The following is a 21523-nucleotide window of genomic DNA, read 5'->3' as shown; positions in this document are numbered from 1 at the left end:
AGAAAAATATGAAGAATGTTCAACAAACTGGGATTCAGTCACTATACTTCTCATTTTAAAACTTAAACAAGCTGTTTCATAATGATTTTGCTCTTTACCTTAACACTGGACTATGCGGCTACTTTATTCAGTATTGAATCACTAAGCTTTTGTCATACTATAAATTTGTAGCAAAAGCTATAAGGTTGTAGATTTAATATCGTGAGAGATCAAACTGGTTATTTCATTCAGTTAATTGTACCAATTTACCAGAATTCAAATATGCTGCAAGTAGTTGTTATAAATAAGAAATTTCAAGTAATTTCTCCTTTTTCTGTTCACTTTAAAATGGTAAGCTAGAAACTCAGTTGTCACCACTGTCAATTAATCATTTAAAATTTTAAACCCCTGCATGTCTTAACGTGCAATAATCATTATTCATGTTAAATATATTTCATCTATTTGATGGATCTTAAATCCCTCAAGTATATACTTAACAATGGGAACTAATGTCATAGATATTGCAATATCATGCTGGGAATTACTATTACCTTATTCATAGGGAAATTCATTTATAAAAGCTTAGAGTTATTTTTTTCTGGTTATTAAACAGTCTGGTGTAGTGTTGTAACTGAGTGCGGATAGCTTACAATCATCCAACATGTCCATCAGTTTATTTGTGCCAAACCTATAGAGAAGGGCCAAGGGCTATAGTACAGAAAAATGATACGGTTGGAAAAAGTTCAAAGAAAGTCACGAATTTGACAATGTCAAACATGGGTTTTTAAACAGCCTTAGGATTTGAAGGAAGGAAAAACGAGGGAGTTGAGGAGTTCCGCAGTTTTGAGATCCAGAGAATGAGTTCTAGTAGACATTTCAGATGCGCCGGATGACTGTATAAGAGTGGATGGTCTTAGTTTCAACACAGTGACATACAGATAACAACATGTTTCTTTTCTGGGAAGAATAACTTGCGATGTCACTTTCACCCCCATTTTTGCATGTATTCCAATTCCACTTGAAGTAATCGCAGGTCCACCTACCCACTTAAGAATATAAGAAATAGGAGCAGGCCCCTCGAAACTGCTCCGGGATTTATTAAGATCCTGTCTGATCCTTAATTTCAACCCCATTTTCCACCCTACCCTATATCCCTTGATACCTTTAGTGCCTAAAAATCTACTGATCTCAGTCTTGAATAGACTTAACGACTGAGCATTCACAACACTCTTGGGTAGAGAATTCCAAAGATTCATAACTCTGAGTGAAGAAATGTCTCCTCACCTCAGCCCTAAGTGGCCAACCCTTTATCCCGAGACTATGACTCCCAAGTTCTAGATTCTCCAGCCAGAGGAAACAGTCTCTTTTAATGCTGGGAAGAGGAGAGGAGCAGCTGATACTGCATGGAAGCATTAAAATAATCTGAAAATGCCACAGTGACTTTGCAGGCCACATTTTCTTTGTTATCAGTGTAACAACATTGGAAAGCAGAATCTTACAAACACCCAACTTTGCTCGGTAAAGATAATGCACAGAAAAACATTCATGCCCACAACAATGAGTACAATCACTGTAGTGCCTACCAGTGCATTCATCCACAGAGACAAGAGTTTTCCTTCCTAATCAAAGGCTCCAAATTCTTTTTTTGTTCTTCAAGATTTCCCGCCCCTTTAAGCTATCGCACGCAGCAGAATCTAGCAGCAGCAGCCAATTGCTGCCCGTTCAGTGATGAGTTGAGAACGCTGGTAGGAATCCTCCTGGGACTCTGCTGAAAAATAAGGTTGACCCCGGAAACTTTGCTGGGGTCAGCCGGAAAGGCTCAAAGGACCGGCTTTTTGAAGCGCGCTGAGTACGGGTACGGAGGAGACGCGACTTGGGGATTGTGCTCTTGGAGGTCATCACTGGGACCCGCTGCCTCCGGAACATAACGCCATTTTTAAAGGGACATAGGGAGGGAGAGAACAGGTCGGGTGCACATTTCCAATTAAGTGCCTGTTGAGCTCATTAACAGTCTTGTCAGCAACAGTTTTTAATTTTTAAAGACTGGGAATGCGAAGGACGGCAGGCTGTTCAAGATGTGAACACAGCGGGGTGCCACGAGGGCAATTAAAAGGGCTGATTAAAATACTGCAGAGGCACAAAATCAAGCTCCGCTGCTTCAAAAGTGCCACAGAGTAGCCATTGCTGGAGCTAGACGACTAGCTTCTCTCACTGGTGAGTGGCAGGAACCCGGAGAGGGATGTGAGGTCGCTGGCATCATTTGAGCAGCTGGGGCTGCTAGGGGAAGCCTGGTGAGTGCATAAAGCCCAGCTGAGTGAGTTCAGATGGGAACAGGCTACTCTGACATTGGACAGAGCAGCCAAGATGAGCTGCAGCATATCCTGGACAAGTAAGGGGCCAGGGGAGCACAACAGGGCCGTAAGGGGAGGAAGGCATCAGGTGCACAGCTACCTGCAAATGACAGAGCACCAGTGCCATAGGAGCCTGCACCTATCCAGGCAGATGTTCTCGGACCCCTGTGCTCGGATCCACAATTACCTGAGGCCTCACAACCCTCATGGTAGTCACCTAACTGCAGCCATCTAGATCTCCATCACCCTAAATTTCTATGCAACCGGGTCATTCCAGGGATCAGCTGTGGACTAGGTGGCATCTCACAGTTGGCAGCTCATTAAACCATCAGGCAGGTCCCGGATGCCATTTTCAGGAGGGCAGGGGATTACACCCACTTTGATGAAGATGGGCCTGCGCAGGGACAGAGGGTATTGGACTCCCCCATATGCAGCCATGTGGCCATCAAGGCTCTCAGTGACTGGCCAGTGTGATCCATCAACAGAAAGGATTTCCATTCCCTCAACATCCAACTGGTCTGTGACCACAACAAGGGCTTCCTCTGTGTGTGCGCTCACTTTCCTGGCAGCTGCCATGACTCCTTCATCCTCCCCCAGTCCAGGTTGCCTCAATTCTTCACTCCACCCCCCAAAGTGCATGGATGCATCCAAGCAAACTAGGAAAATCCCTTGAAAGGATGGCTACTGACCCCTCTACGGGAGGCACACAGGTGAAACAACCAATACCACTTTCTCAGTAGGCCAACCATTGAGCAGGCCATCGGGTTTCTAAAGATGTGATTCCAGTGCCTGGTCTGATTAGGTGACAAACTCCAAACCCTCCTGCAAGGGTCTCAATAACATGGCCCTCCAGCAAAATGTTGACCTTGAGGACAGCGAGGCCCTGGAAGGAGACAGCTCATCAGGGAGGAGCAGGAGGTAAGAGAGGAAGGTGAAAGGGGGGCAGAGGGGGATAACACAGAACAGAAATGTGCCCCTGTTGCATGATGAATTTGCCTCCTCCTGCCACCTTCTGGGAAGAAGATCTCTTTCCTATCCCTTATGGCCTGCAGTTTTAGATCCAGGTACGCATCGATGAAGCGAGAGTTTGCCCAACCCCTAGTGCTGGGCCTCAATCTCCCCTGTGACATCTCGCTTTCTTCTGGTGCTGTGGAAGGCAGATCTCTCCCTCAGGACAACCAGCAGCCTTACTGATGCCTGCCTACATGAGCCCCACACCTGATCTGTGCACTCCTATTTTCAGTTCCACTGGCTCTAAGAGGACAGAAAACCCAATTCCATACCAATTAAGGGCTTACCCATTTGAAAATTGCAATCTGAACCAGCTTCCCACAGGAGGCACTTTCTGACCCAAACCAGACCTGGTTCCTGTTCCCGCCTCCGTATGAAAATTCAGCCCAAAGCCACTCCATTAAAGTTCTACACTACTGCTGTCAGTAAGGAAAATACTGGCTATTTTGGCCAACTCACTTTGTAGTTCCCAAGGTTTTATCTCCAAATCTATTGCCTATCTTAGTTTGGTATGATTTTTGAATCTGGCCAATTTGATTTGAGTTTTCAAATCTAAGATTTAATATAGACGTTCTAATGTTGATCCTTAGGCATCCCACTCAAACTAGCATAACTCCTCTGACAGATACCTACTGATTTCTAGCCTTCAGCCAATTTCTGATAAATCCTTAAGACTTATCCTGAACCTCCAAGCTTTAAACTTAACAAATAGCCTTTCAGTGGAACTTAGACAAATAATTTTTACAAGTCTGTATATATAATCCTCAAGTTTACCAATATCCAGTTGTAGATAAGGCCTTCCCACTTGCAAATCTAAATACAGATTGGCTCATGGTAACTCCATGATGGTAAATAGTTGAACAAATTCCACAGATGGAAAATAAATAAGTTTGGTAAGTTTATGCTGTTACTGGTCTGAGCTGGAGGAAGGCCGAGACAACGCAAAACTGTAACTAAGGATTTTCTTGTGTGGTTCCGAATCTGCAAGGTAATGGGAATAGAAGGGCTGCGACATCTGGAAATCTTGTGCTGTTTTGTAACACAGGAATCAGGGTAATAAAAATATGATCAAAACATGTGGTGGTTGAATCTTGATACCATTATTACCTAGTATTTATAGCAAAGAAACAGGTCCATGCTGGCATTTATGCTGTACATGAGCCACCCTCCCCTTCTTCATCTGGCCCCATTAACATATCCTTTATTCCTTTCTCATTTAAGTGTTTATCTAGCTTCCTCTTAAATGCATCCATGCTATTCACCTCAACAACTTCTTGTGATAGAGTGTTCCAGATTCTGACCATACCTGAAGTAAAAAGGTTTCTCCTGAATTCTCTATTGGATTTATTCGTGACCACCTTATATTTATAGCTCCTAGTTTTGATCTTGCCCACAAGGACTGGGACTGATGTCCTAGGGGGATTATTTGCGAGAGTGGTTGGGGAGGGTTTAAACTAAAACGGCAGGGGAATGGGATCCTTTGCAAGGAGTCAGAGGAGGGGGGGATCAAAGACAAGAACAAAGACAGTAAGGGGAATAAGAAAAGTGATAGGCAGAGAAATCAAGGGCCAGAATCAAACAGGGCCACAGTAAAAAAAAATAGTGGGAAGGAGACAAGTAATGTTAAAAAGACAAGCCTGAAGGTTCTGTGCCTTAACGCGTGGAGCATTCGCAATAAAGTGGATGAATTAATCGCGCAAATAGACGTAAACAGGTATGATATAGTCGGGATTACAGAGACATGGCTGCAAGGTGACCAGGGATGGGAAATGAACATCCAGGAGTATTCAGTATTTAGCAAGGACAGACAAAAAGCAAAAGACGGTGGAGTTGCATTGCTGGTTAAAGAGGAAATTAATGCAATAGTGAGGAAAGATATTAGCTCTGACGATGTGGAATCTGTATGTAGAGCTGAGAAACACTAAGGGGCAAAAAACGTCAGTGGGGGTTGTATATAGACCCCCAAACTGTAGTGGTGATGTTGAGAATGGCATTAAACAGGAAATTAGAGATGCATGCGATAAAAGAACATCTGTAATTATGGGTGACTTTAATCTGCATATAGATTGGGGAGATCAAATTAGTCACAATACCGTAGAGGAGGAATTCTTGGAGTGCATACGGGATGGTTTTCTGGACCAATACGTTGAAAAACCAACTCGAAAACAGGCCATCCTAGACTGGGTATTGTGTAATGAGAGGGGAATAATTGATAATCTAGTGGTGTGAGACCCCTTGGGGATGAGCGACCATAATATTATAGAATTCTTCATCAAGATGGAGAGTGACGTAGCTGATTCTGAGACAAGGGTCCTGAATTTTAGTAAAGGAAGCTACGAAGGTATGAGGCGCGAGTTGGCCATGACGGATTGGGAAACATTACTTAAAGGGATGACAGTGGATAGGCAATGGCAAACATTTGAAGAGCGCATGGATGAACTGCAACAATTGTTTATCCCTGTCTGGCACAAAAGTAAAATGGGAATGCAGGCCAAACCATGGCTTACAAGGGAAATTAGAGATAGCATTAGATCCAAGGAAGAGGCATATAAATTTGCCAGGAAAAACAACAGACCTGAGGATTGGGAACAGTTTAGAATTCAGCAAAGGAGGACCAAGGGATTGATTAAGAAGGGTAAAATGGAGTACAAGAGCAAGCTTACAGGGAACATTAGAACTGACTGCAAAAGTTTCTATAGGTATGTGAAGAGAAAAAGATTAGTGAAGACAAATGAAATCAGAAACAGGGGAATTTATTATGGGGAAAAAAGAAATGGCTGACCAACTAAATGCATATTTTGGTTCTGTCTTCACAAGGAGGACACAAATATCATACCAGAAATGTTGGGGAACACAGGGTTCAGAGAGAGAGGAACTGAAAGAAAATCAGTATTAGTAGAGAAATGCTGTTGGCGAAATTGATGGGATTGAAGGCCGATAAATCCCCAGGGCCTGATGGTATGCATCCCAGAGTACTTAAGGAAGTGGCCCTAGAAATAGTGGATGCAATGGTGGTCATCTTTCAAGACTGTATAGACTTTGGAACAGTTCATACAGATTGGAGGGTAGCTAACATAACCCCACTATTTAAAAAGGGAAGTAGAGAGAAAGCAGGGAATTATAGACCAGTCAGCCTGACGTCAGTAGTGGGTAAAATTCTAGAGTCTATTATCAAAGATTTTACAGCAGAGCACTTAGAGAACAGTGGTAGAATCGGGCAGAGTCAGCACGGATTTATGAAAGGGAAATCATGCTTGACAAATCTACTAGAATTCTTCGAGGATGTAACTAGTAGAGTTGATGAGGGGGAGCCAGTGGATGTGGTTTATTTGGACTTTCAGAAGGCTTTCGACAAAGTCCCACGTAAGGGATTACCGTGTAAAATTAAAGCGCGTGGGATTGGGGGTATTCTATTACGATGGCTAGAAATTTGGTTGGCGGACAGGAAACAAAGAGGAGGGGTAAATGGGTCTTTTTCCGAATGGCAGGCAGTGACTAGTGGGGTACTGCATGGATCGGTGCTAGGACCCCAGCTATTCATAATATACATTAATGATTTAGATGAGGGAACTAAATGGAATATCTCCAAATTTGCAGATGACACAAAACTGGGTGGGAGGGTGAGCTGTGAGGAGGATGCAGAGAGACTTCAGGGTGATTTGGACAAGTTGGGTGAGTGGGCAAATGCATGGCAGATGCAGTATAATGTGGATAAATGTGAGGTTATGCACTTTGGTAGAAAAAACAGGAAGGCAGATTATCTGAACGGCTATAAACTGAGAGAGGGGAATATGCAGTGAGACCTGAGTGTCCTTGTACACCAGTCACTGAAGGTAAGCATGCAGGTGCAACAGGCGGTAAAAAAGGCAAATGGTATGTTGGCCTTCATAGCGAGAGGATTGTCTTGCTGCAATTATACAGGGCCTTGGTGAGGCAACACCTGGAATATTGTGTGCAGTTTTGGTCTCCTTATCTGAGGAAGGATGTTCTTGCTATACAGGGAGTGCAGCGAAGGTTTACCAGACTGAGGAGAGATTGAGTCGGTTAGGATTATATTCGCTGGAGTTCAGGAGAGTGAGGGGGGATCTCATAGAAACCTATAAAATTCTAACAGGACTTGACAGGGTAGATGCAGGAAGGATGTTCCTGATGGTGGGGGAGTCCAGAGCCAGGGGTCATAGTCTAAGGATATGGGGTAAACCTTTCAGGACTGAGATGAGGAGAAATTTCTTCACCCAGAGAGTGGTGAGCCTGTGGAATTCGCTACCACAGAAAGTAGTTGAGGCCAAAACATTGTATGTTTTCAAGAAGGAGTTAGATATAGCGCTTGGGTCTAAAGGGATCAAAGGGTATGGGGCGAAAGTTGGGAACAGGCTACTGAGTTGGATGATCAGCCATGATCATAATGGATGGCGGAGCAGGCTCGAAGGGCCGAATGGCCTACTCCTGCTCCTATTTTCTATGTTTCTATGTAAGTGGAAACATCTCTATATCGATCCTATCAAACTCTTTCATAATGTTAAAGTCTCCATCAGACCAGATCTCTTTTCTAGAGATGAGGTCCATCCTGCTCAATCTTTCCTGATCGGTACAACCTCTCAGTTCTGATATCATTCTCATAAATTTTTCTTGCATCTTCTCCAGTGCTTATATCCCTTTTAAATTATGGAGACTAGAACTGTTCAAATAAAGAAACAGTTCATAATCAGGTTACTGAAGTTAGTGAAATCCCTGAAGCAGTGTTTTAAACAAGTATGTGGTTGATGAGTTCAGTCACCTCTGTTGGGGTGGTGCTACTGCTGGCTGCTGTATAACAACAGGAGTGAAAAAATGTTCAGCAAATTGTGCATACATATTTAATTGTGGCTGTAATATTCTTTTTTTAAGATGGTGAGTCATGCAACACAACATATTATCTGGGCCACTGATTGTCAACGATTGAGCAAGTCAAGTGGCCTTGATGACTATTTCAATATAGTTTAATTACAAAGCTAATTTTATTAGTTACATTTTTTTAAGCACAAGTTACAATGGAGTATGGTCGGGAAGCTGTTCCAAGTTGCTGGTAGAAAGGAGTAGGCATTCCATCGAGCAGTACTCGAGAGATGATGAGGGGTTGTGTTGGTTGAGACTGTAGGAAGGATAGCCTTGATTTTTGGGAACTGGAATCATGGGCTGTGAGAGGATTCAGAGGTTTGAGGGTCTAGGAGCACTGGGAATGGAGTTGTGGGATATCAAAGAACTGGGTGGTAATGATGCTTGGAAGCACTGAAGGGGGGTGTAGTGATAATGGGGAAGGTGATGTGTTATGGCAATACTGTGGTGGGAAGAGTGGGAAAGTAACTTAAAATACAATCAATCTATCAATAAGGTTTTATGTCCAATCTTTGACTCACTGCAAATTATTTAGATATTGGGCAGGTAAAGGCACAATGAGTTCATGATCTCAGTCGTGTTTTTGAGACATCGGTTAATGCGGGAGGATCAGGTAACTCCCCATATGGAAGGGAAAAAAATTGAAGAGAGAGTGTACAGTAATACTGTGGCAGATGCCAGTGAGCCAATCTGCCAGCTCCCGTGTTGGGACAAGGTATAAACCAAGAATATGAAGAAACTTGCAGCTTTCCACCAAAGAAAATGTGAAGAATCGGAAGAGTCGTAAGCTAAAAAAAATCCCATAAGTCACTCTATTGTGTGTGCAGTATGAAAAATGATCTGATTACAAGGAATTTTCATCCAGTTCTTTACAAAATGCAGCAACGTTTCCTTGTGCTAATTTTTCTTTCACTTCATTGACACTTCTTATTGTTGTTGACTCACAGTGAAACTCACCATTATATCACCTTTTAGCAGCTGCGCTGGCTCTATCGAAATGCAAATTCTGCTTTGATTTTCTGGCCCAACATTACTTTAAAAAAAAAGAAAAATGAAAGATGTTATGGAATCATTGAATGGTTACAGCACAGCAGGAAGCATTCAGCCTGTCGTGTCTGGTACTTTTACACGAGGGCAACCATACTAAAAATGAAAAGTCAATAAGATTTACAATATTAGACATAAGACTTACTAGATTCCTGAAGTGTAGACTGGTTGCATTGCTTGGTAAATCTTTAAAAATGGGCGGCAAACTGCAAAATAAAAAGTGAAAATTTCTTGTATTTAAAACTTTTGATGTTGTTTGTCTGCATCAAGTCAAATGTTGAAGAATATAGATAAGTATATATTGCTTTTAGTATTTGATCTATAAGATATACCATCCATCAAATTAGCTTAGCAAAGAAATGGTAATCTGATGCACAACTGTACTCTAAATAGGATTTTTTTTGCGATTGTTTTTTTTTTAATACCATATATACTCGTGTAAAAATCAAATTTTTGAGGCTAAAATTTGGGGGCTTGACTTTTATACGAGTCATATTTTCAAACTTTTATTAACAAAATAATAGCCAGCACAGAGACAGTGCGTAGAGTCAAGGGTCACTGACCCGAAACGTTAACTCTGCTTTTCTTTCCACAGATGCTGCCAGACCTGCTGAGTGAATCCAGCATTTCTTGTTTTTGTTTCAGATTTCCAGCATCCGCAGTATTTTGCTTTTATTTTAGTGCGTAGAGTCAGATGGATGTGTGGGAAACTACGTATCCATTCTGGTGACATTCACCCTTGCATTCTGCAACTTTACCATCTAATTGTGGCCAATTGCTGGGCTTTCCCCTGATGGCACTTTTATTCTTTGGCATCTTTATGAGCTGTGTGGATAGCTTTCTCCAATCTCTGACATTCTTCTCTGATACTTTGAATTTTCTAGCTGCCACACAATTATTTGCCTTCTCTGCACACACAACGACTTTTGATTTAAACTACACTGTGTATTTGTTGTTCTTCCTTGGTGCATATTGAAAAAATGTGGGGGTCCTAGTTGAATGTTCGGGTATTTATACGTGATTAGAATGCTCTGTCTGCGCTCTTAAAGTTAAGGTTGGCCTTTACACGAGATATAGGAAAAATTCAAGATTTTTTGACCTAAAGTCATGGGTTGACTTTTACATGAGTATATCTGGTAATTGAAAAGGTCTACACTCAAAATCTAATTTAGAGGCAGAAGCTCCAAATTTGTACTGGACATCCTAGCACTTAAATCAGAATTGTGAGCGCCAAGGCTCTCCATAACTGACCCAGCGAGAGTTGAGTAAGGAACAGTGCATCTGCTCTGCATAGGCCCAGCAGAAGCCTGCACCACTTGAATGCCTGCCTTGCCACACATGCTGGAAACTACAACTCAATTTTCCAAGGTCAGGGCCCAGCGTGACAGCTTTGAAACCTACACTGGATACAGAATAGGTGATTGTTGGTCGGCACAGACTCAGTGGGCCGAAGGGCCTGTTTCAGTGCTGTATCTCTCTCTATTTGGGCAGCACAGTGGCGCAGTGGTTAGCACCGCAGCCTCAGAGCTCCAGGGACTCGGGTTCAATTCTGGGTACTGCCTGTGCGGAGTTTGCAAGTTCTCCCTGTGACCGCGTGGGTTTTCGTCGGGTGCTCCGGTTTCCTCCCACAGCCAAAGACTTGCAGGTGATCGGTAAATTGGCTGTTGTAAATTGCCCCTAGTGTAGGTAGGTGGTAGAGAATATGGGATTACTGTAGTGTTAGTATAAATGGATGGTTGTTGGTCGGCACAGACTCGGTGGGCCGAAGGGCCTGTTTCAGTGCTGTATCTCTAAATAATAAATAAATTTGCTCGGGGAGCCGTTGTTCTCAGCCTTGCCTCCTTCTCATCAGGGGTCCTTGTTCGGGGTGTGTGGAGATGAAAAGTCCAGAACAAGTCCGGGATGTAGCATACGTCCCACCAGAGTCACAACAGGAGTTGGCTGGAATGTCAAACATAATCAGCCCCAAATGCTTTTACAGGTTTGTTGCATCCCCCCTCTGGTCTATGTATTGTAGAGAAGAATTGGGTAGCAGTGAAGCAGAAGTATACAGCTGCTGTTCCTAGACCCAACGCAATTCCACGAAACACAGAAGCAAGGGACAAACAATGCTCCTAAACTTTCCATCTTTCTGTTGACAGAAGTTCATTTTAAACTGCTTGTTATCTATGACAGCTCCAAGAAATTAAGGGCAATTTCAGGATCATATAAAACTACTGAAGAATTAGACAACAATTCAACTAACTGTTTCTCTCCTCTAGTAAAGCATCAGTTTCATTAACAGCACTTTCAGCTTTTTAATGTTAGTTGAAAGGCTTTCACAGTTTTGCCAATATTAGTCATGGAAATATTTAGCATTTTGCATTATCTTGCATTTTGAGAACACTTCAAAAATTAGTGTCATCATTTTATATGCAGCTTGGCTGCGCAGTTTTCTGAAATCAGCTGGTTCCCTCTAACTGATCCTGGCTAAACCGGTTGAAGAATCATTAAGTCAAAGCACCTAAAACTACATCATAACATCATCATCATGCGTACGAGGCAATTCTGAGTCTTGTAAAAAAGGTTCATCTTGCCTTTTAACTGTTACATCATTAAATATCTATTTTCCTGTTTTTCACCCATTTCAAAATATTACCTCCTCCAGTATCAAAGCTGGGAATGCCATGCAAAATGACAAAATGCAGAAACAAGGGAGTGGTGTTCATTTTCACTGAACCGGACAGCAGACCATTTAAAAAATGGACATACCTAAGGGGAAGAACACATTGTAAAGTTAGTCTGACCTGCTGTGCTTATTATTTTCTTTAATCTTTCAAGTAACAAAAATATGTGCACATGCAATGTCATAAATTAACAGCGGAGAGATGCAATGGGTAAGGAGTCACTACAATCCTTGTACAAAGAAAATTAAGTTCCTGAGAGAACAGGTCCTTTCCAGTTAAAGGGAGTTGGTAAGTGTAATGAATAATGAGCAATTGTGGTATTCTGAAGCGTGTTTGCTTGGCTTCAGGAGCCGGAAAGCAATTTCTGCATTTTTCTTGAATTAGCTACAATTAATTTTGTTTTTTTTTGTTATTCCCATGACATCGCAAGATGAGGAGCTGGATGAATGGTGCCCGAATTTGCATCATTGTATGTATGGGGCTGACTTGATAGGCCTGATGGTCTTTTCACGTTCTTATTTTGGTATATTTGCCTGATGTGAAAGCACACACTGATACAAACTCAGGTTTCTCAGGATCTTTAGTTACAGTTCACTTTCCACACTAAAATAAAACACTAAATAAGTAAAAGTTTGATTTATTTCAATGCTTTAATACAAACATTTTTCTGTGGTCGTCTAAAATTCTGTTTTAACTTGTACTGGTTGTAATTCATCATTTTAGGAGCGGGTAAGGGGTCAAATCTGTGCAAAGTGCTTACTCAGAACAGACTGGTTTAAAATATGCTTCCTTAAAAAAGCTGTTTCAAAACCCGGGTTCATTGTCAGATTTGAGAGTCAAAGCCTTTCAAGTGATCACAGGCTAAGCTACACATTCGTGCAGTTCCAAATCGACTGAACATGTTCTCAACAGAGCCTTTTTTCCTCCCCTTTAAGTTATGAAGTTTACTTAAAACCACTGATTTGTTGCTTGGGCTCCACCCAAAATGTAATAATGTAGAAAAGCTCCAGAACAGATACAGATGCCCCAGTTTAGAAACTGTGCCCAAGACCCTGTGACCCTTCATGTGAAGAAGGATGTCAAATACTAAATGCAATATGTAACAAGGGAATTTTTGAGGCTGTTTCCAGAATACTGAGTCTCTCCAGGTGTTCATAGGTCCCTTATATTTTGCTCATCTTTTTCAGCATTTTACACTCATAGGTGATTGTTCTGCTTTGACTACAGCAGCAACAAAACCTTTTGATAGCTATAAAAAGTATTTACTGGGCAAAGGAATAATATAAACTTGCATCATTAGTCAGGAAGTAATAGCTACACTCTTAGGAATTTCCATTATTGGAAGCAGAAAACCTGAAGATGGTTTTACCTTGACTTTTCAGGACTACAGTTAAAAGGCAAACTCATTGCCCTAGTACTTTGATGCCTGAATCAGACCGGTTCAGAATACTCCAGAGCATCACTGATGATTGATCTATCAGCCTTGGTCGCTGATGGGATCCGGCACTGGGGGCTCAGATTGTTCCCATGTAGCTTCAGATAAGCCTGAAGTCAATGCGATATTGGGCTTGGCAGTTCTGAGTGTGGAATAGCAGGAAGCTTACGAGTGCTCTGCTAAGATGCTGCTGATGCTTGAAGTATCATTACACAAGAGCAGAAATTATAAGTCTAGGCTCTTGCCAATCTGTGCCTAACTCATCCAGGCTGAGAAAGGGAAATCTCTCCCAAAAGTGTTCACTCCGTATCAAGCAAACAGAAATGCTGATTACATGAATTTCTCAGCAACCTGGTTTTGAAATTCAAACATCACGATGGGTTTCCACCCGTCAAACACCAGCTGTCTCATGGGTCCAGAAATGTACTTGGGAACTATCTCAGGAGCGTGGGCCCAGTAGCATAAAGTGCAGTGGGTAGGCGGATACAAAATAAATGAAGGAAAACATTATCTCCACTACTTCACATCCACTCAGTTTGAAGTTACCAGCACTACCTATTAGTGCCCTGACAAATGAGATGTCAGGGCCTAATTGGGAGCTCTGGCATCTTACCGACGTCCAGCCTATGCAAACACTCTCCAAGTGTTGCCACACTCAGCATGCAAGAGCAGCATCCATGGAACGAGGCCTCTGAGGCCTAGCTTGGTGCAGTTCCCCAGCACAAGCCAGGGAGCCTACCTTCAACATGCAAATGACCCTAGAGTTGGAAAGTTGGCAGAGATCGGCGGGAAACCTCTGTGAGGCAGAGGTTCTGCCATGCCAGAGATGCGCTCCAAACAGAAAGTCTGGGTCTGAATTTCTTTTGCAATTTTATGAAGTAGATTATATACAAAAGCTCGTTTGTAAAATGTTATACCTATTATACAGTAGAAAGCTGGAAACATAAACACAATGGGCTGAAATTTATACTCTTGCCACTGAAATCGGAGGCGGGCGAAAACAATAGCGATCCGCCCACGCAGGCCGCACGACATGCAGCCCCCACGATATTCAGTGCAACGGCTCATTTAAATAGTGGGTGGACCACCGATGACATGGAGGGGAAGGGCTGTCTGTCTCTGGCAATGGCGTCAGCTGCCTGTGCGCAGGCGCTGACGCATTTTTAAAGGGCTTTGAGCCCTACCACTCAATTTGAATATTTAAAACAACAGGTAAAAAAAAATTTAATCCGTTTAAATTGCCCCTCTCCCACCCACCCACCCACAATAGCCATAAAATTAATTACTTGTTCTCTTCCCCCCCGCCCAAAACACTTATCTTGCCCAGCTGACCTTCCATCCCCACAAACTACATAAACTTTATACTATAACCCTTCTCACCATCCCCTACACCATTGATATTACTTTGACCCCACTCCCCCACTGAGAAACCTCCCACCTCCTCCCCCCTCCCCGCCAGTGTTACGCCTCAGTTCCCGGATCCAGAGGTGTGGGAGTGCAGGCCATTGGTAAGAATATCGCACCAGGACAGAAAGCGGGATCGTAAAGGTAATTAATGCAGTGATTTAAATTTATTTACATATGTTAATGGAAGTCCCGTCGCCGAGTGATGGGAGGCCCGCCATGAGGTCTGGCCACCGCCGGCTAAATTGGGCCGGGCCCCAACGGTGTCAGGGTGCAGGCATTTTTCAGCCCTTCCCGCCACAACCCCAGACGTCTGGGGGTGGTGGTGGGTGGGGCGATCTGTAAAATTTAGCCCAATATATCTGCTTTGAGAATAAAATAAACAATCTTTCAGATTTATGTTGGTATAGCAACGGCAGGATAATCTTCAAAGAGTCAAATTTTCCTTATTAGCTAAGTTCTCTGATGTACTGCCAAGTAAGTTACCCTTTGAAGTCCTTACTGGACTGGGTATAGACCTTTCATGTACGAGTTAGTTAGCAAAGGTAAACTACAATGTCCAATACAAGGGGGATGCTATTTTCCCCAGAATAGTGCTAAATAGTTATCCTTACATTACAAAAGCAGTCTGTAAACTTTCAGAGCATCATTTCACAGTCAACATTAACATTACTTCAAAATATCCAGAGTGAGTGGTTGCTGAGATGGCCCTTCAATTTGAGTGCTGGGTTCGAATTCAGACTATATTACTGGAATTAAAGTCACCGAGCTGCATTGGTCTCATGTGAACTGAGTTTGATAGTTTCAACCCAGTCCCAAGTGGGTAAACAGCAGAGCACAAAACTACCCCAAATGATAATAAATTAGCAATCTCACTCAGAGAGGCTATAGGATGGCAAATGTGAGAAATAAAAAACAATCCTCAATTGTGCTCTTTTGAGGTTTGGGTGTATTGTCAGAGGAGAGTAGAAATAGCTTTACTGGAACGAATGCAGAAGTGCTTGAAGCTGACATTAGGGACATGAAATGTTGAAGTATTTCATTCCCCAGCACCTTAATAACCACAAAAATGTCTATGAGCTGGATTTTATGTAGGAGGTGGAGCTCCTGGTGCCAGGCCGAAAAGTCGAGGGAACTTCGAATCTGCATTTTTTCTGACCCCGGGAGCAATTCTCCAGTGTTTTGGGGTTAAAATTTAAGGAGGTGGGATTCCTGTCCCTTTAAACACTTAATAGGAACGGCGATCCCGCTCCCAAGAGCTTCTGGCCAATCAAAGGGCCAGTAACTCAGCAGTATCAGCAGCGTCATCGGGAGTGGTGGCCACAGCCAATACTGCAGAGGCCTTGTACCCAGACCCAGTGCTGGAACCCCGGAGCACAGGCAGGTGAGATGGGATCGCTGGGGCCAGTCCGGAAGGCCCCAGCAAGGGGGCATGGGCATTTGCTCACAAAGGAGGACCCCCCCCCCCACCCTCACCACAAGCCTTCTGGGAGGGCGCCTAGTTTTTCAAGGCGTCTTTCCTGCATGGTGGAGGCCACTCGCCAACTACCTCCCACACGCCGCTGGTAAGATCCCAGCAGAGGCGGCGAAGCCCTTATTTGGCCTCCGGGCGGGACGGTCATCATCGGCCTATCCCAGTTCTGGGAGAATGGGAACCAGGATTCCTGGTGACGGGTTCCACGGCGGGTGATTCTGTCCCAATTCACTGGCCCCCCCACCCCCATCCCCGATGAAACCTGCAGTCGGGATGAGCACAAAATCCAGCCCTGTACTTTACATAGCTATCGTGAAGATGACTTTCACATTTATGTTACAGAACCTAGTGAAGCAGTTCTGTAATATGATGAAGCTTAAGGTGTTGTGGAATATGTTGAGCTATATTAAGGGGTGGAATCCATTACTCAGACAACTATATGCATAATCCTCTAACTATTTCAATGTCACAAACCTAGACCTCTGCCAAAATTGGCAAACTAGTGACAGTAACAATGCTGAACTTTAAGAGGTCACTAAAGTTATCCTGGCAGCACTTAATTTAGTGTCATAGTAAAACAATATACTTCCACTTCTATTTGGCATGGGAATGCTTATGAAGTTTCACTTCCAAATTTCAGCCGGGTCTGAAATGACCCAATTGGACAGTTATCCATTCAAAACAATCAACTTCAAAGACACAAAAGAGCCTTTTATCAAGGTAAGATTGCATTCTCAAATAGCTCATTCATTAAAATTTTATTTATTTATTTCATTCAACGCAAATATGCATGTAAAGATACCCTCCATAGCACAGTAATTGGCTGGGCACGTTAAACTTAAAATACGCGAACAGAGTGCCTTACTTATATTCTAAAGTGCCATCAAGTTCAAACACTGTTACAAACACAACTGATTTAAAAACGCAAACAAATTCATTGCCCAGCAGCAGGTCCCAGATTTGATTCCTCATCTGTGGTGAAGTGGCTGGTCTCGGATGTAGTAGCAATAGGAAGTTACAACGGGCCTCACTACTTCATCACAAGAGAGGGAGAAAAGACTACTTCCCCCTGACTGCTCGGCAGCATGCTCTGATAGAACATTCAGAATCAAATTAGTTGTGATGTTACATTCTCCCGATCCACTGTGGCTGAACAAGCTTCCAACATTAACTTGCCAGGTTCACCCAAGAAGAATCATTCAGGTGAGGTATAAAGGGCTGGCAAAACCTATGCAATTGTACCCCAGCATCAATGTTTTGATAAAGTAGAAGAAAATTGAAAGGGAGGGGATAGAAAATAATTAAAAACAAAACTAGAAATGAGATTTTCCCTGGATTTGCTTTTTAACCATTACATTTAGCAAATTTAATTCATACATTTTTTGAAATAAAGGGCCTGTAACTACTTCCCTCACTTTGCCACAGGAATATCAACAGTATTTATGCTGTACCTCTATAGTAACTTGACTGTCTTTCATGTATTTCTGTTTTTTCATTCTCAACAGCACCATTCAAAAAGTGTTCTTGTTGGATAAATGTGTGAGTGCCGAACAGCTTATTTCTGCGCTCTAGGCAATTAGAGATGAGCAACTAATGCTGGCCTTGCCAGCGAGGCTCACATTCCATGAAAGAATTTTAAAAAAAATTCTATGTCATTCTATGTGACAGACTGCAGATCAAACTTGGGATCATTCTGGTGTGTATGGCTCAAAGATGAAGACTTTGCCTCAAAGTTATCAGAACAGCTCTAACATTTTTAAAATTCATTTTCCTTCAGTGAGTATTAAAACTAGCAGGAATAGAACTTTAATTGTCCTCCTGAAGTCATTCAGCTGCCTCTCACCGCTCTCCAGATGTGTGCACAATTGCTATATATTGAAAACCAACTTAACAGGAATCAAGGTAAAATCAAAGACCAAAAATGTTAATTTATTTTAACAAAATTCAATGTCAACTGCTTTAAAGAATAAAAATGAATGGTTAATTCTCAAACTGGATCCACTTTGAATTCATTTTGCTTTACAATCAAGCCATTGGAGTTAAAACTTCATTAAGGCTGCTTGACTCATTGCAACATTAAATTCTGATTTAGACCAAGCAGTTATAAATTTAGTTCTTCATCTCCACTGAAGCGATTTTCAAGAAAGCACTAAAATAACTAATAGTTTTTCTTATTGTCAAATATTTATTATTAAACAAAAACTCAATTGGGATCAAATAAAACAACTGCACATACCGCTTTTGTGATGGCTGCATTAAAGCAGAAACTTTATCATCGTAGAACTTCTTCATTGCAAACCTGTCGAGAGCTTGATCAGCACTGTAACAATAAACAGTTCAGATGAGTGAAATCTTAATAATCAGCAGCTGACAAAAGGAATGCAAAAGTGACAAAACAGTTAGAAAGTCAGAGAAAATGGCTGTTCTGATAGATGGAGGAAAAATTGGTCCAGTTAAGCCATTTCCGATGTTCTGGTTATGAAGTGGCATCGTTGGATATCAGAGAATGTGTCATTTGCTTGCCTGCCATCTGTCTTAGCAGTTTTCTATTGTGCAGCATCAGATAGGGACTGAAGGGGGTAACTCTTTAAAATAAGATGGGTGAGGTGGAAAAAGGAAGAGAGTATGATTAATGAGTTCTACAAAGAATCAGAAAAAAAAATGAACTTGCATTTCAAAAGTTCAGATAGGAAAGTAAGTGAGCTTTAGCAAACAAAGAGCATCATTCAATTTGACCTTGTTACCTTGCAGAAATATTGGTGAAATGCATGTACGATGAAATAACCACTCCTATCCTCCCTTTGCCTCCCTAGAGAAAATAAATGACACCAGTGAAAAATGTTCTGATTAACACCCCAAAAGGAAGATCACAAAACAAGACACGCTCACAGATTCCATCATTTGTTGCAGTGATGTTCATAAGATTAACGGATCATGCACAAGATCAAGCTGGGAGATCTTACCCACGTTCAATAGTAGATGGAAAGTTTCTCACACAAACATGCCTTTTACAACAAGACTCTGATTAAAAACAACAGCCTGCACCATTACAATGATTATGATTGAATGAGGGTCAAGTGAAACACAGAATTAATTTGCTGTTAAATGAATAGATGATTTCCAAGGCAAGTTAATACACCATTACAAGAAGCATTGCTAAATTATAGCTGACTTTATTATTTTAAAGTTGTAATAATTTAGAGATGTTACACCACATATCCAAGTGTTGGCCTGGAAATTCAGTGAAATGAGTAATCTGGTCATGAAAGTGTCCACTTAACTGAATCGCATTAAATGTTAACTGATATTAATAGGACTGAACATCCAAAGCTTTCAGTGAAAGCAAAGAACTCCCACTTAAACACAATTAGAAATGAGCTATTAGCTCCAGATTCTGGAAAACTGCACCATTTCTAACCCTGTTTATGAGATGTACATGGGATTTTGCCTAAAATCTCTTTCTATGCTAAAACCATACAGCTTCTGATATTTTATACTGGTCAGACTTAACATACCTCTGAACTTTACTCTTTTCCCATCTCAAACTAAGAACTAGGTCAAAGCTGGGAGATGCAGCTTTTGTGCTAGCTTGCCTGCTCTAAGCTGCTGGCTTTTGCTGGGATGAAGCACACTTAGGGTGGCAGTACCTAGCTGAACTGGCCATTCTTCATGTGTGAACCGAAACAGCTGGATATTTGATCATGGATGTCATCACAGCTGAGCCTGTATTCTTATTAAATTGTAGTACTCACATCCAACAGGGATTAAAATCAGAAGTGGAAACAACGGCTAATTTTCCCCCGCCCGCCTCAACTGAGGTGTTGAAGCCAACTGAAATAAGCTAACAATGTTGGGATGGCTGTGTACTTTGAACTGCTTTTGTCTACTAAGCTAGCAGGAAATTTCTCCAAATTTCTGGATGAATCTACTGTCTAGTTCCTTCCAAGTATAATAATTCAATATAAAATACAGATCTAAATATACAATTGCTCCAGCTTTCCTGTTTTAAACTTTCAACACTTTCACCGTACAACTAACTGTACAAAAATACACATGGGAAAAGCAGCACAGTTTGTAAGTGCAATAACTTTAAGTAAAATATATGCTTCTACTGAAAGTTATATAGCTTGATTTGAAATTGCTCGTCAAATTACTAATCTGGCAAAATATTAAATGAATAATCAAGTAAAAACTGAGCTGACTTCACAGTGACCAGCACTCCAGATAACCTTGCCAGGGCCGCCATTTGAACGTGGGCCGGTTAAGTAGATTCAGTTAAATAAAAGCAAAATACTGCGGATGCTGGAAGTCTGAAATAAAAACATAAAATACTCAGCAGGTCAGGCAACATCTGTGGAGAGAAAAGCAGGGTTAACGTTTCAGGTCTGTGATCTTTCATCAGAACTGACAAAGGTCAGAAAAGAATTACGTTTTAAGCAAGTGAATGTGGGGGTGGGGGGCAGGATTGGTAGGGAAGAGAACAGAAGAGGAAGTGTGTGAAAGGGCAGAGGGCAGGAAAGATTAAATAACAAAGTTGTCATGGGACAAAGGCAAAGAGCGTGTTAATGCTTGTGTGAAAGACAAAGCATTAGTCCAAAGAGAGTGTTAATGGCAGAATAATGAGCAGCTGTGTCTACATGAAAAACAGGCACGTGGTTAAAAAATGAATAAAAAAAAATAAAAATAGAAAAATAGAAAAAAAAAGGCCAGTTATGGTCTGAAATTGTTGAACTCAAGGTTGGGTTCGCAAGGCTGTACAGTGCCTAATCGAAAGATCAGGTGCTGCTCATCGAGCTTGCATTGATGTTCACTGGAACACTGGAGCAGGCCAAGGACTGAAATGCGGGCATGAGAGCAGCGGGTGTGTTGAAACGGCAAGCAACCAGAAGCTCGGAGTCATGCTTTCAGACTGAGCGGAGATGTTACACAAATTAGGTGACCGCTTTGCGTTTGGTCTCCCCAGTGTAGAGGTGACTGCATTATGAACAGCGAATGCAGCATACTGAAGGAAGTACAAGTAAATCGCTGCTTCACCTGGAAGGAGTGCTTGGGGCCTTGGATGGTGAGGATAGAGGAGGTAAAAGGGCAGGTATTACACCCCCTGCCATTACATGGGAATGTGATGAGGTGTGGGGGGTGATGGAGGAGTGGACCAGGGTGTTGTGGAAAGAACGATCCCTTCGGGATGCTGACAGGAGAGGGGAAAGGACGATGTGTTTGGTGGTGGCATCACGCTGGAGGTGGTGGAAATGGCAGAGGATGATCCTTTGGATGTAGAGTG

The 21523-nt window shown here is 42.1% G+C and overlaps 1 protein-coding gene across 7 annotated transcripts in view; it reads right to left on the bottom strand.

The window, feature by feature from the left end:
* Positions 1–21523, bottom strand: part of LOC137347116 (tensin-3-like) — a 547175-nt gene that overhangs the window by 150514 nt on the left and 375138 nt on the right. For all 7 annotated transcript variants that reach the window (XM_068011228.1, XM_068011236.1, XM_068011247.1 and 4 more), the window contains 5 exons: positions 18987–19051; positions 18479–18562; positions 11902–12014; positions 9409–9469; positions 9174–9249 (listed from right to left, as the gene is read on the bottom strand). In XM_068011228.1, the coding sequence (XP_067867329.1) occupies positions 9174–9249; positions 9409–9469; positions 11902–12014; positions 18479–18562; positions 18987–19051 (399 nt within the window). The remainder of the gene's footprint in view (positions 1–9173; positions 9250–9408; positions 9470–11901; positions 12015–18478; positions 18563–18986; positions 19052–21523) is intronic.

Source organism: Heterodontus francisci, chromosome 2 (assembly GCF_036365525.1).
Source record: "Heterodontus francisci isolate sHetFra1 chromosome 2, sHetFra1.hap1, whole genome shotgun sequence".
Classification (NCBI taxonomy): Eukaryota; Metazoa; Chordata; class Chondrichthyes; order Heterodontiformes; family Heterodontidae; genus Heterodontus; species Heterodontus francisci.
This window is presented reverse-complemented; position numbering and strand designations above follow the sequence as displayed.